The 14,237-nt window shown below is 49.1% G+C and overlaps 1 protein-coding gene across 4 annotated transcripts in view; it reads left to right on the plus strand.

Moving 5' to 3' along the window:
• gmds (GDP-mannose 4,6-dehydratase) overlaps positions 1-14,237 on the plus strand; it is a 273,238-nt gene that overhangs the window by 83,173 nt on the left and 175,828 nt on the right. For all 4 annotated transcript variants that reach the window (XM_052461433.1, XM_052461429.1, XM_052461437.1 and 1 more), the window contains one exon: positions 12,850-12,977. In XM_052461433.1, coding sequence (XP_052317393.1) covers positions 12,850-12,977 — 128 coding nt within the window. The remainder of the gene's footprint in view (positions 1-12,849; positions 12,978-14,237) is intronic.

The following is a 14,237-nucleotide window of genomic DNA, read 5'->3' on the forward strand; positions in this document are numbered from 1 at the left end:
TCTCACCCACCTTTCCCACCACCTCATCGCTTTGTTTCTTTTCTGTGTGGATTGGTGTTGGATAATAGTTGAGGTGTGATGGGGTGTTTGGCCAGAAAGAATCAGACGTTTTGAAGGGGAAAAACGCTTAAGCTCTCTTGTTTATGTTTTGTCTGTTGGTCAAACACATTGGTTAATCTCTCTGTTCTGTCAAGTGTGTTCTGTCATGCGAGAAACATGCCTCACTCACTCACTCACTCACTCACTCACTCACTCACTCACTCACAAAACCTCCACAAATCTGCTCTCTCACTCGATCTCATTGGATAGCAACTGAGAAGATTTAGGGCGTAGCTGACTCGCTCTCTTTCTCTCTCCGTCTCCAATATCCTTCATTGTTCACTCCCTTCCTTCCTTCCTGTTGAGTTGATTCTCTCAGGTGTGAACAAACACTTACGTTGGTGGAGAGAAAGACAGGTTGACTTATTTTGGATGAAATGCAACTATTTTCTCCATTTTATATGTGGATCCATCAAGGACCTAAGTTGTGCAATGATGGCAGATGACTGCTGACAGTTCATTGGCCCTGTGTGTGTGTTCATGCGTGCGTACTGTACGTGCATGCCTGATGACCATCCAAGCAAGCAATGTTCAAAACCCTCAGCCACACTGGGAAATTAGTCAGCTGCTCCAGTCATAATTCAGTATTGATAATGAGTGTCAGAGAGGTCACTGAAATCTCTCTGTAGAACACTTTACAGAAAATAAATATTGACCTAAAAATGTTGATGATTTGTTCCCTGTTTTAGCTGTGTACGTAGTCGTACTGAGGTTAGTTAGGGGTAATAGAGGGTCGGCCCAAATCCCTACCTGTGCAGGGATGGGTGGGGGAATAGTAATGCTGGGGGGAGGGCTTTCACATGGAATCTTTCACTAAGCCACTCACCCCCTGGGCCCTTGCTCCCTGACAGTAAAGGATTATGGGATTTGCAGTTCTGGAGGAATTCCAGAACAGGTGCGTTCTGGAACCCCTCTGTTAATGAAACTCAGACGTTTCCATGACAACTCAGCAGCATTCAATTGAAACTTGAAAGCAGTGGTTACTTTCAAATATTTTTTTTGTCAGTATTAATACTATTATTAATAGTATTATTAATAATATTCAATAGTATTACAATTACAGAAAAGGTTAGTTCAAACAGGTTTTTTTTGTAAACTTTATTTTACCTTTATTTAACTAGGCAAGTCCGTTAAGAACATTCTTATTTTCAATGACGGCCTAGGAACAGTGGGTTAACTGCCTTGTTCAGGGGCAGAACGCCATTTTTTACCTTGTCAGCTTGGGGATTCCTTTCGGTTGCTCTAACCACTAGGCTACCTGCCGCCCCACCCCCCAGATTTAAGGACAGGTAGCAGCCATGTCACATACCTGGAATGAATTAGATGTTGTGAGCTTTGCAATGACCAGTGTTTGTGTGAGTAAGAGTAAGCTTACCGACAAAGAAACTGCTTAGCTGTCCAGTCTGGTCTGAGTGGAAGCAAATGCGCGAACATGGACGGACGGACGGAAAGAAAGAAAGGCAGGCTCCCACATTACTGTATGGTACTGTGTGTGTGTGTCAGACAGAGCCATTTTGAGCTCTGTATGTCTGTAAGGCTGGTCCGTCATGGAGTTTGAAGGCAGACTTCATAACTCATCATCCCTCAGCATTATGGCTCAGAGTTATTATGGTAGAGTGACTGCAGCTCAGAGAGCCTGAATATCCCTACAGTGCCAACTCAAGAAGACTAGTCTCCCTACCAGCCTGATCCTTTCACTCTAGACCCCCCAGGACTAACCCAACCACCCCACAGGACTAACCCAACCACCCCACAGGACTAACCCAACCACCCCACAGGACTAACCCAACCACCCCACAGGACAAACCCAACCACCCCACAGGACGAACCCAACCACCCCACAGGACTAACCCAACCACCCCACAGGACTAACCCAACCACCCCACAGGACTAACCCAACCACCCCACAGGACTAACCCAACCACCCCACCCAGGACTAACCCAACCACCCCACAGGACTAACCCAACCACCCCACAGGACTAACCCAACCACCCCACAGGACTAACCCAACCACCCCACAGGACGAACCCAACCACCCCACAGGACGAACCCAACCACCCCACAGGACTAACCCAACCACCCCACAGGCCTAACCCAACCACCCCACCCAGGACTAACCCAACCACCCCACCCAGGACTAACGCAACCACCCCACCCAGGACTACTAACCCAACTACCCCACCCAGGACTAACCCAACTAGACTAGACTGGCCTGGGGTGGAGTGGGGTGGAGTGAGGTGGGATGGGGTGGAGTGGAGTGAGATGGGGTGGGGTGGAGTGAGGTGGGGTAGTGTGGGATGCGAGCATATTCCCTAAGACTCAGCCCTCCATCCCTCCATACCTTCATCCCCCAGTCCCAGCTGTGACAATGTAGCCCGTGTCTTAGGTTTTTCCTGTCCCTTCTCTCGCCAAGGAAACAAAATTAAATGGGAAGAAGAAAAAAAGGACAGGGAGAGAGAGAGAAATACTGGCATAGGTTTTGCTGTCTGCTCAGTTTTCACGGCTGATGGTTTTATTGGACTTTCCGCGGGCCTGCAGGGCGAGGTTAAACGGCCACCGCCGCCCCATGCACACGCACACACACACCAACCCGACCGTCTTGTGATGCTGCTCCCAGTAAAGGAACACACATGAACATTAGGGTCAGTAACAGAGCAGACTTTGTCTTACTCAGCAGGTCATTAGGGTCAGTAACAGAGCAGACTTTGTCTTCGCTACCACCACAGTACATAGCTACCAGCACAGTTATCAGTCAGAGTTCTAGTTAAACTGCTACCACCACAGTACATAGCTACCAGCACAGTTATCAGTCAGGGTTCTAGTTACACTGCTACCAGCACAGTTATCAGTCAGGGTTGTAGTTACACTACTACCACCACAGTTATCAGTCAGGGTTCTAGTTACACTGCTACCACCACAGTTATCAGTCAGGGTTCTAGTTACACTGCTACCACCACAGTTATCAGTCAGGGTTCTAGTCACACTGTTACAGCACAGTTATCAGTCAGGGTTCTAGTTACACTGCTACCAGCACATTTATCAGTCAGGGTTCTAGTTACACTGCTACCAGCATAGTTATCAGTCAGGGTTCTAGTTACACTGCTACCACCATAGTTATCAGTCAGGGTTCTAGTTACACTGCTACCACCACAGTTATCAGTCAGGGTTCTAAGTTACACTGCTACCAGCACCATTATCAGTCCGGGTTCTAGTTGCACTGCTACCACCACAGTTATCAGTCAGGGTTCTAGTTACACTGCTACCACCACAGTTATCAGTCAGGGTTCTAGTTACACTGCTACCACTACAGTTATCAGTCAGGGTTCTAGTTACACTGCTACCACCACAGTTATCAGTCAGGGTTCTAGTTACACTGCTACCTCCATAGTTATCAGTCAGGGTTCGAGTTACACTGTTACCAGCACAGTTATCAGTCAGGGTTCTAGTTACACTGCTACCAGCATAGTTATCAGTCAGGGTTCTAGTTACACTGCTTCCAGCACAGTTATCAGTCAGGGTTCTAGTTACACTGCTACCACCACAGTTATCAGTCAGGGTTCTAGTTACACTGCTACCACCATAGTTATCAGTCAGGGTTCTAGTTACACTGCTACCACCACAGTTATCAGTCAGGGTTCTAGTTACACTGCTACCACCACAGTTATCAGTCCGGGTTCTAGTTGCGCTGCTACCACTACAGTTATCAGTCAGGGTTCCAGTTACACTGCTACCAGCACAGTTATCAGTCAGGGTTATAGTTACACTGCTACCACCACAGTTATCAGTCAGGGTTCTAGTTACACTGCTACCACCACAGTTATCAGTCAGGGTTATAGTTACACTGCTACCACCACAGTTATCAGTCCGGGTTCTAGTTGCGCTGCTACCACCACAGTTATCAGTCAGGGTTATAGTTACACTGCTTCCAGCACAGTTATCAGTCAGGGTTATAGTTACACTTTAAGTATGGGAAGCGTGTGTGTTTGTGTGTGTGCATGTGTGCCAATGGCATCAGCATGATGATAATGGCTTGATAAGCTTATTTTGCTGGTGACACACTTTTTCTTATAACAAGTTAAAATGCTAATAAAGCTGAGATTCTACTTACCAGTGTAAGTGACCTGGTAGAAAGAGAAAGCATCGAAGCACCCAGGGCAGAGATGTTACTGCGTGGGTTGAGACAGGATCACTCTGACACAAGGGGGTTCCTAACATTTAGCTTCGCTTCATGACCACAAGCTCTTTTAAAATTAATATGTCAAAGATAGTTATTCACAATGTTGATGGTTCCATCTTGTAGTGAATAATGGACAGCTTTGATGACAGCCTTTGATAGCTTGTATTTCACCCTTAAAATGGATCCAATTTGAAAATGCAGTTTTGTTATTGTGATTTAGCATCAGTGTAGTTCTATTATATACAGCTAAGAGTTTTACATCAAATAGTGTAAAACAATGCAGTGGTGACATGGCCATAAGCACACAACTCCCGGCCCTCCAAACAACACAAAACACGCTTTAGTCCTCAAAATAAGTCTGTCTAGTGTAACTTTCTAGTCTAGGGTCTGGTTTCCCTCAACCTCTAAAGCTGTTGCTTTTATAATGAAATAATTACTACAAATTTGGTGTGTTTGTGTGTGTGATTGGGTTCATGGGATTGTGCTGTGGCTAACTCCGCCCGCCTGCTCCTTGTCATCGCAACAGAGACACAGTAAAGAGACAAGCCACTAGATAATTATGGTCTGGAGTCCCTAATACACAGCAACATGCGACTTAACTTCATGGGGCCAAGTGGCCTAGAACTCCGTATCTGGGTGTCTATGAATGAGAACAGATTGTTGAGGCTGTGGAGTACTGTGTTGTGTAAGCCCAAACTGGTGTAGCTCAACCAGATCTTTTTTTACCCCTTGTAAAATCAGCTTTCTTGTAACCTAAATGAATAATCACCAACAGTAAGACTGACATTAAACAGCCATGTCCCAGTGTAAAAGTAGCTAGTATAAAAACAACTCATATTTTTCTGTCACACAAATGTAGCCTAAAGTAACAGAATTGCAAATAATTTGTTTGAATCTTCTATTTCTTGATCATAGAATAGTCAATGTCTTCACGTTCTGATGTCCATCTATCTGAGGGTTTGCTGTGCCCATAAATTGCTTGTGTGAGTCAGATTGAATGTTTAGACTAAACCTATTTTGTATGTTTTAATCAAGGAGAACATGTTGGGAGTTGGATAATTAAATAAAGATAAAATCCTAGCAGTATAACTTAATGATCACTCAGATTTATGCAGGCCTACTCTAAATATGAGAGGACGATGTCTAGAATTTATAAACAAAGAGATGTTTAGACATTTAGACATGTTACAACATATTTACATAATGTTTCTGAACATCATTTTGAGGTTTTCATTGGTATTTACGTTTTCATAGTTGCTTCCGTATTATTTTTGTGTTTTCATAGTAGCCCTATAAAGCTTTTGTGTTGGGTATCCTCCTCATTATTACACAGACTAAATTCAACAAGAGAGCGAATATAACGTTTACTGTCAAGGCTGCCATAATCCCCAAGCTTTAATAAATTGTTTATTTAAAGACCGTCACATTATTATACACGTCATTATAATATTCAGTGTTGCTATCACTCTCTATCATTCAGTGTTTTCCTTGGATAAACGTGTGCAGGTAGTTTCACCATAGTTGAGGCTGCAATGTTCAACCAAACACCCAAAACCCTCCCTCCATATCTCTCACACACACACGCAGAGCACACACAGAGCAAGCAATTAGAAGATAATTTGTTTTGCAGCAGATACAATCTCCATGTGTGTCTGGTCCAAGAGAGCAGCAGCAACACCAGGCAGACAGTCAGGCCCACATTCTGGCAGACTAACCCACACTGCGGTACTCTTGGACTGGACACTCTACGCTAGCAGAGTCGGGGTGGTCCTCTCCATCTGTGTTTGTGTGTGTGCGTGTGTTAGTGCGTGTGCGTGCGTGCGTGTGTTAGTGGGTGCGTGTGTTAGTGCGTGTGTGTGTTAGTGCGTGTGTGTGTTAGTGCGTGTGTGTGTTAGTGCGTGTGTGTGTTAGTGCGTGTGTGTGTTAGTGTGTGTTAGTGCGTGTGTGTGTTAGTGCGTGTGTGTGTTAGTGCGTGTGTGTGTTAGTGCGTGTGTGTGTTAGTGTGTGTTAGTGCGTGTGTGTGTGTTAGTGTTAGTGTGTGTGTGTGTTAGTGCGTGTGTGTGTCAGTGCGTGTTAATGCGTGCGTGTGTTTGTTAGTGCGTGTGTGTGTTAATAATATAATATGTTAGTGCGTGTGTTTGTGTTAGTGCGTGTCTGCGTGTGTTAGTGCGTGTCTGCGTGTGTTAGTGCGTGTCTGCGTGTGTTAGTGCGTGTCTGCGTGTGTTAGTGCGTGTCTGCGTGTGTTACTGCGTGTCTGCGTGTGTTATGCGTGTCTGTGTGTGTTAATGCGTGCCTGTGTGTGTTAATGCGTGTCTGCGTGTGTGTGCGTGTCTGCGTGTGTGTGCGTGTGTGTGTGTTAGTGCGTGTGTGTGTTAGTGCGTGTGTGTGTCAGTGCGTGTCTGCGTGTGTTAATGCGTGTCTGCGTTAGTGCGTGTGTGTGTTAGTGCGTGTCTGCGTGTGTTAGTGCGTGTCTGCGTGTGTTAGTGCGTGTCTGCGTGTGTTAATGCGTGTCTGCGTGTGTTAGTGCGTGTCTGCGTGTGTTAGTGCGTGTCTGCGTGTGTTAGTGCGTGTCTGCGTGTGTTAGTGCGTGTCTGCGTGTGTTAGTGCGTGTCTGCGTGTGTTAGTGCGTGTCTGCGTGTGTTAGTGCGTGTCTGCGTGTGTTAGTGCGTGTCTGCGTGTGTTAGTGCGTGTCTGCGTGTGTTAGTGCGTGCGTGTCTGCGTGTGTTAGTGCGTGTCTGCGTGTGTTAGTGCGTGTCTGCGTGTGTTAGTGCGTGTCTGCGTGTGTTAGTGCGTGTCTGCGTGTGTTAGTGCGTGTCTGCGTGTGTTAATGCGTGTCTGCGTGTGTTAGTGCGTGTCTGCGTGTGTTAGTGCGTGTCTGCGTGTGTTAGTGCGTGTCTGCGTGTGTTAGTGCGTGTCTGCGTGTGTTAGTGCGTGTCTGCGTGTGTTAATGCGTGTCTGCGTGTGTTAATGCGTGTCTGCGTGTGTTAGTGCGTGTCTGCGTGTGTTAATGCGTGTCTGCGTGTGTTAGTGCGTGTCTGCGTGTGTTAATGCGTGTCTGCGTGTGTTAGTGCGTGTCTGCGTGTGTTAGTGCGTGTCTGCGTGTGTGTTGCGTGCGTGTGTTAGTGCGTGTCTGCGTGTGTTGTCTGCGTGTGTGTGCGTGTGCGTGTGTTAGTGCGTGGCTGCGTGTGTTAGTGCGTGTCTGCGTATGTTAATGCGTGTCTGCGTGTGTTAGCGTGTGTCTGCGTGTGTTAGTGCGTGTCTGCGTGTGTTAATGCGTGTCTGCGTGTGTTAGTGCGTGTCTGCGTGTGTTAGTGCGTGTCTGCGTGTGTTAATGCGTGTCTGCGTGTGTGCGTAATGCGTGTCTGCGTGTGTTAATGCGTGTCTGCGTGTGTTGTGCGTGTCTGCGTGTGTTAGTGCGTGTCTGCGTGTGTTAGTGCGTGTCTGCGTGTGTTAGTGCGTGTCTGCGTGTGTTGTGCGTGTCTGCGTGTGTCTGCGTGTGTTAGTGCGTGTCTGCGTGTGTTAGTGCGTGTCTGCGTGTGCGTGTGTGTGTTAGTGCGTGTCTGCGTGTGTTAATGCGTGTCTGCGTGTGTTAATGCGTGTCTGCGTGTGTTGCGTGTCTGCGTGTGTGCGTGTGTGTTAGTGCGTGTCTGCGTGTGTTAGTGCGTGTGCGTGTGTTAATGCGTGTCTGCGTGTGTGCGTGTCTGCGTGTGTTAGTGCGTGTCTGCGTGTGTTAGTGCGTGTCTGCGTGTGTTAGTGCGTGTCTGCGTGTGTTAGTGCGTGTCTGCGTGTGTTAGTGCGTGTCTGCGTGTGTTAGTGCGTGTCTGCGTGTGTTAGTGCGTGTCTGCGTGTGTTAGTGCGTGTCTGCGTGTGTTAGTGCGTGTCTGCGTGTGTTAGTGCGTGTCTGCGTGTGTTAGTGCGTGTCTGCGTGTGTTAGTGCGTGTCTGCGTGTGTTAGTGCGTGTCTGCGTGTGTTAGTGCGTGTCTGCGTGTGTTAGTGCGTGTCTGCGTGTGTTAGTGCGTGTCTGCGTGTCTGCGTGTGTTAGTGCGTGTCTGCGTGTGTTAGTGCGTGTCTGCGTGTGTGCGTGCGTGTTAGTGCGTGTCTGCGTGTGTTAGTGCGTGTCTGCGTGTGTTAGTGCGTGTCTGCGTGTGTTAGTGCGTGTCTGCGTGTGTTAGTGCGTGTCTGCGTGTGTTAGTGCGTGTCTGCGTGTGTTAGTGCGTGTCTGCGTGTGTTAGTGCGTGTCTGCGTGTGTTAGTGCGTGTGTGTGTTAGTGCGTGTCTGCGTGTGTTAGTGCGTGTCTGCGTGTGTTAGTGCGTGTCTGCGTGTGTTAGTGCGTGTCTGCGTGTGTTAGTGCGTGTCTGCGTGTGTTAGTGCGTGTCTGCGTGTGTTAGTGCGTGTCTGCGTGTGTTAGTGCGTGTGTCTGCGTGTGTTAGTGCGTGTCTGCGTGTGTCTGCGTGTCTGCGTGTTAGTGCGTGTCTGCGCGTGTTAGTGCGTGTCTGCGTGTGTTAGTGCGTGTCTGCGTGTGTTAGTGCGTGTCTGCGTGTGTTAGTGCGTGTCTGCGTGTGTTAGTGCGTGTCTGCGTGTGTTAATGCGTGTCTGCGTGTGTTAGTGCGTGTCTGCGTGTGTTAGTGCGTGTCTGCGTGTGTTAGTGCGTGTCTGCGTGTGTTAGTGCGTGTCTGCGTGTGTTAGTGCGTGTCTGCGTGTGTTAGTGCGTGTCTGCGTGTGTTAATGCGTGTCTGCGTGTGTTAGTGCGTGTGCGTGTGCGTGTCTGCGTGTGTTAGTGCGTGTCTGCGTGTGTTAGTGCGTGTCTGCGTGTGTTAATGCGTGTCTGCGTGTGTTAGTGCGTGTCTGCGTGTGTTAGTGCGTGTCTGCGTGTGTTGTGCGTGTCTGCGTGTGTTAGTGCGTGTCTGCGTGTGTTGCGTGTCTGCGTGTCTGCGTGTGTTAGTGCGTGTCTGCGTGTGTTAGTGCGTGTGTGTTAGTGTGCGTGTCTGCGTGTGTTAGTGCGTGTCTGCGTGTGTTAGTGCGTGTCTGCGTGTGTTAGTGCGTGTCTGCGTGTGTTAGTGCGTGTCTGCGTGTGTTAGTGCGTGTGCGTGCGTGTCTGCGTGTGTTAGTGCGTGTCTGCGTGTGTTAGTGCGTGTCTGCGTGTGTTAGTGCGTGTCTGCGTGTGTTAGTGCGTGTGTTAGTGCGTGTCTGCGTGTGTTAGTGCGTGTCTGCGTGTGTTAGTGCGTGTCTGCGTGTGTTAGTGCGTGTCTGCGTGTGTTAGTGCGTGTCTGCGTGTGTGTCTGCGTGTGCGTGTGTTAGTGCGTGTCTGCGTGTGTTAGTGCGTGTCTGCGTGTGTTAGTGCGTGTCTGCGTGTGTTAGTGCGTGTCTGCGTGTCTGCGTGTGTTAGTGCGTGTAGTGCGTGTGTCTGCGTGTGTTAGTGCGTGTGCGTGTGTGCGTGTCTGCGTGTGTTAGTGCGTGTCTGCGTGTGTTAGTGCGTGTCTGCGTGTGTTAGTGCGTGTCTGCGTGTGTTAATGCGTGTCTGCGTGTGTTAGTGCGTGTCTGCGTGTGTTAAGTGCGTGTGCGTGTGTTAGTGCGTGTGTGTTAGTGCGTGTCTGCGTGTGTTAGTGCGTGTCTGCGTGTGTTAGTGCGTGTCTGCGTGTGTTAGTGCGTGTCTGCGTGTCTGCGTGTGTTAGTGCGTGTCTGCGTGTGTTAATGCGTGTCTGCGTGTGTTAATGCGTGTCTGCGTGTGTTAGTGCGTGTCTGCGTGTGTTAAGTGCGTGTCTGCGTTGTGCGTGTAGTGCGTGTGTTAGTGCGTGTCTGCGTGTGTTAGTGCGTGTCTGCGTGTGTTAGTGCGTGTCTGCGTGTGTTGTGCGCGTCTGCGTGTTATGCGTGTCTGCGTGCGTGTCTGCGTGTGTTAGTGCGTGTCTGCGTGTGTTAGTGCGTGTCTGCGTGTGTTAGTGCGTGTCTGCGTGTGTTAATGCGTGTCTGCGTGTGTTAGTGCGTGTCTGCGTGTGTTAGTGCGTGTCTGCGTGTGTTAGTGCGTGTCTGCGTGTGTTAGTGCGTGTCTGCGTGTGTTAATGCGTGTCTGCGTGTGTTAATGCGTGTCTGCGTGTGTGTCTGCGTGTGTTGTGCGTGTCTGCGTGTGTTAGTGCGTGCGTGTTAGTGCGTGCGTGTGTAGTGCGTGTCTGCGTGTGCGTGTCTAGTGCGTGTGTTAGTGCGTGTCTGCGTGTGTTAGTGCGTGTCTGCGTGTGTTAGTGCGTGTCTGCGTGTGTTAGTGCGTGTCTGCGTGTGTTAATGCGTGTCTGCTGCGTGTGTGTTAGTGCGTGTCTGCTGCGTGTGTGTTAGTGCGTGTCTGCGTGTGTTAGTGCGTGTCTGCGTGTGTTAGTGCGTGTCTGCGTGTGTTAGTGCGTGTCTGCGTGTGTTAGTGCGTGTCTGCGTGTGTTAGTGCGTGTCTGCGTGTGTTGCGTGTGCGTGTGCGTGTCTGCGTGTGTTAGTGCGTGTCTGCGTGTGTTAGTGCGTGTCTGCGTGTGTTAGTGCGTGTCTGCGTGTGTTAGTGCGTGTCTGCGTGTGTTATGCGTGTCTGCGTGTGTTGTGCGTGTCTGCGTGTGTTAGTGCGTGTCTGCGTGTGTTAGTGCGTGTGCGTGTTAGTGCGTGTGCGTGTGTTAGTGCGTGTCTGCGTGTGTTAGTGCGTGTCTGCGTGTGTTAGTGCGTGTCTGCGTGTGTTAGTGCGTGTCTGCGTGTGTTAGTGCGTGTCTGCGTGTCTGCGTGTGCGTTAGTGCGTGTGCGTGTGTTAGTGCGTGTCTGCGTGTGTTAATGCGTGTCTGCGTGTGTTAGTGCGTGTCTGCGTGCGTGTCTGCGTATGTTAGTGCGTGTCTGCGTGTGTTAGTGCGTGTCTGCGTGTGTTAGTGCGTGTCTGCGTGTGTTAGTGCGTGTCTGCGTGTGCGTGTCTGCGTGTGTTAAGTGCGTGTCTGCGTGTGTGCGTGTCTGCGTGTGTTAGTGCGTGTCTGCGTGTGTTAGTGCGTGTCTGCGTGTGTTAGTGCGTGTGCGTGTGCGTGTCTGCGTGTGTTAGTGCGTGTCTGCGTGTGTTAGTGCGTGTCTGCGTGTGTTGTCTGCGTGTTATGCGTGTCTGCGTGTGTTAATGCGTGTATGCGTGTGTTAATGCGTGTCTGTGTGTGTTAATGCGTGTGTGTGTGTGTGTTGTGCGTGTGTGTGTGTGTGTTAATGCGTGTGTGTTAGCTGTCTGCGTGTGTGTGCGTGTGTGCGTGTGTGTGTGTGTGTGTGTGTGTGTGTGCGTGTGTGTGTGTGTGTGTGTGTGTGTGTGTTAGTGTCTTATTTGTGTGTGTTAGTGTGTATTTGTGTGTTAGTGCGTGCGTGTGTGTGTGTGTTAGTGTTAGTGTTAGTACGTGTATTTGTGTGTTAGTGTGTATTTTCGTGTGTGTGTTAGTGTGTGTGTTAGTGCATGTATTTGTGTGTGTGTGTGTTAGTGCGTGTGTGTGTTAGTGCGTGTATTTGTGTGTGTGTCTGTGCGTGTGTTCGTGTGTGTGTTCGTGTGTGTGTTCGTGTGTGTGTTCGTGTGTGTGTTAGTGCGTATGTTAGTGCGTGTGTTAGTGTGTGTGTTAGTGCGTGTGTTAGTACGTGTATTTGTGTGTGCGTGTGTGTGTTAGTGCGTGTGTGTGTTAGTGCGTGTGTGTGTTAGTGTGTGTGTGTTAGTGCGTGTGTGTGTGTGAGTGCGTGTGTGTTAGTGCGTGTGCGTGTGTGTTAGTGCGTGTGTGTTAGTGCGTGTTAGTACGTGTGTGTGTGTGTTAGTGTGTGCGTGTGTGTGTTAGTGTGTGTGTTAGTGCGTGTGTTAGTATGTGTATTTGTGTGTGTGTTAGTGCGTGCGTGTGTTAGTACGTGTATTTGTGTGTGTGTGTGTGTGTGTGTGTTAGTGCGTGTGTTAGTGTTAGTACGTGTATTTGTGTGTGTGTGTGTTAGTGTTAGTACGTGTATTTGTGTGTGCGTGTGTTAGTGTTAGTACGTGTGTGTGTGTGTGTGTGTGTGTGTGTGTGTGTGTGTGTGTGTGTGTGAGTACGTGTATTTGTGTGTGTGTGTGCGTGTGTTAGTGTTAGTACGTGTATTTGTGTGTGTGTGTGTGTGTGTTAGTGCTCCCCTCCATCTGACGGTCCTGTTTTGTTCCATCTTGACCAATGGAACTCCTCTGGTGATATTTGTGTTGCTAGACCAACATTGCGTTATAGCCTAGATTTATATATAGGTCTATTGTGTGTGTGTGTATATATATATATATATATATATATATATATTCGCTGGTGGCTTCTTGGCTGGTTGTGGTGGACCTAGACCTGGGTTCAAATAAGTAAGCATTTCATGGTAAGGTCTACAGCTGTTGTATTCGGAGCATGTGACTAATAACATGTATTTGATTTTGCTTTGGGTATTTGAACCCAGTTCTAGTGGACCCAGGTCCAATGCAGTGACGAGGAGACAGACGGCCGCGGTGGGGGGGTTAACGGTTGTGTTTTGATTGTTCGGCCATGACTTTGCTAATATTCTCTCCTCTTTCTGTTTTTGTCTCTCTCCCCCTCCCTCCCAGGAGCGAACTTCGTGACGCGTAAGATCAGTCGTTCTGTGGCGAAGATTCACCTGGGCCAGCTGGAGAGCTTTAGTCTGGGTAACCTGGACTCCAAGAGAGACTGGGGCCACGCCAAGGACTACGTAGAGGTAAGACTGGTGGAGACACTCCTACACAGACACACAAACACACAGCAACAGCATTATGGGGGTAATGTTTTCCAAGATCTTTTGAGGCCGAAATATGTGATCTGCATGAAGCCTCTTGTGATAGCCTGCCAAAATATAAAACAGAGAGAGGGAGGGAATGAGAGGAGGGAGAGGGCTGCTTGCTGTGAGGCCACAGACAGCACTCCACTTTCCCACCACTCACCCATGCCCCAAAAACCCCTGAAACAGTGCATCATTGCTCCCCAAATGGCACTGGGCTCAGGCCAGAAGTAGTGCACTCTGAGGGAATGTCTGCCTGGTGCTGTGAATGATGACAGAAATGCAGTGTTTGTGTTAACGTAATGGTGCCAGCAGGGAGAGGGGACTGGAGAGATGAAAGGAACAGTAGGCGATAGGTTAGTGTTGTGAGTGTTGGCGATAGGTTAGTGCAGCTTGTTTGTGTGATAGGTAAGTGTTTGTGTGTTTGTCTCTTTCTTTATGAAGATGCAAAGCTTGGCGTGTTGCCATGTCTGACAGCAAGACTCCTCATGTTTTTTTAATTGATTTTTAATTTCACCTTTATTTAACCAGGTAGGCTAGTTGAGAACAAGTTCTCATTTGCAACTGCGACCTGGCCAAGATAAAGCATAGCAGTGTGAACAGACAACACAGAGTTACACATGGTGGGGCGGTGGTGGGGGGTGACACTGACGAGAGAGGGGTGTTTTAACGAGAACGTCTCTGTGGGCCTACCCACTTCTCTGTGGGCTTACCCACTTCTCTGTGGGCTTACCCACTTCTCTGTGGGCCTATCCACTTCTCTGTGGGCCTACCCACTTCTCTCTGGCCTACCCACTTCTCTGTGGCCTACCCACTTCTCTCTGGCCTACCCACTTCTCTCTGGCCTACCCACTTCTCTCTGGCCTACCCACTTCTCTCTGGCCTACCCACTTCTCTGTGGCCTACCCACTTCTCTGTGGCCTACCCACTTCTCTGTGGCCTACCCACTTCTCTGTGGCCTACCCACTTCTCTGTGGTCTACCCACTTCTCTCTGGCCTACCCACTTCTCTGTGGCCTACCCACTTCTCTGTGGCCTACCCACTTCTCTGTGGCCTACCCACTTCTCTGTGGCCTACCCACTTCTCTGTGGCCTACCCACTTCTCTGTGGCCTACCCACTTCTCTGTGGCCTACCCACTTCTCTCTGGCCTACCCACTTCTCTGTGGCCTACCCACTTCTCTGTGGCCTACCCACTTCTC

The sequence above is a fragment of the Oncorhynchus keta genome, chromosome 1, assembly GCF_023373465.1.
Source record: "Oncorhynchus keta strain PuntledgeMale-10-30-2019 chromosome 1, Oket_V2, whole genome shotgun sequence".
Lineage (NCBI taxonomy): Eukaryota > Metazoa > Chordata > Actinopteri > Salmoniformes > Salmonidae > Oncorhynchus > Oncorhynchus keta.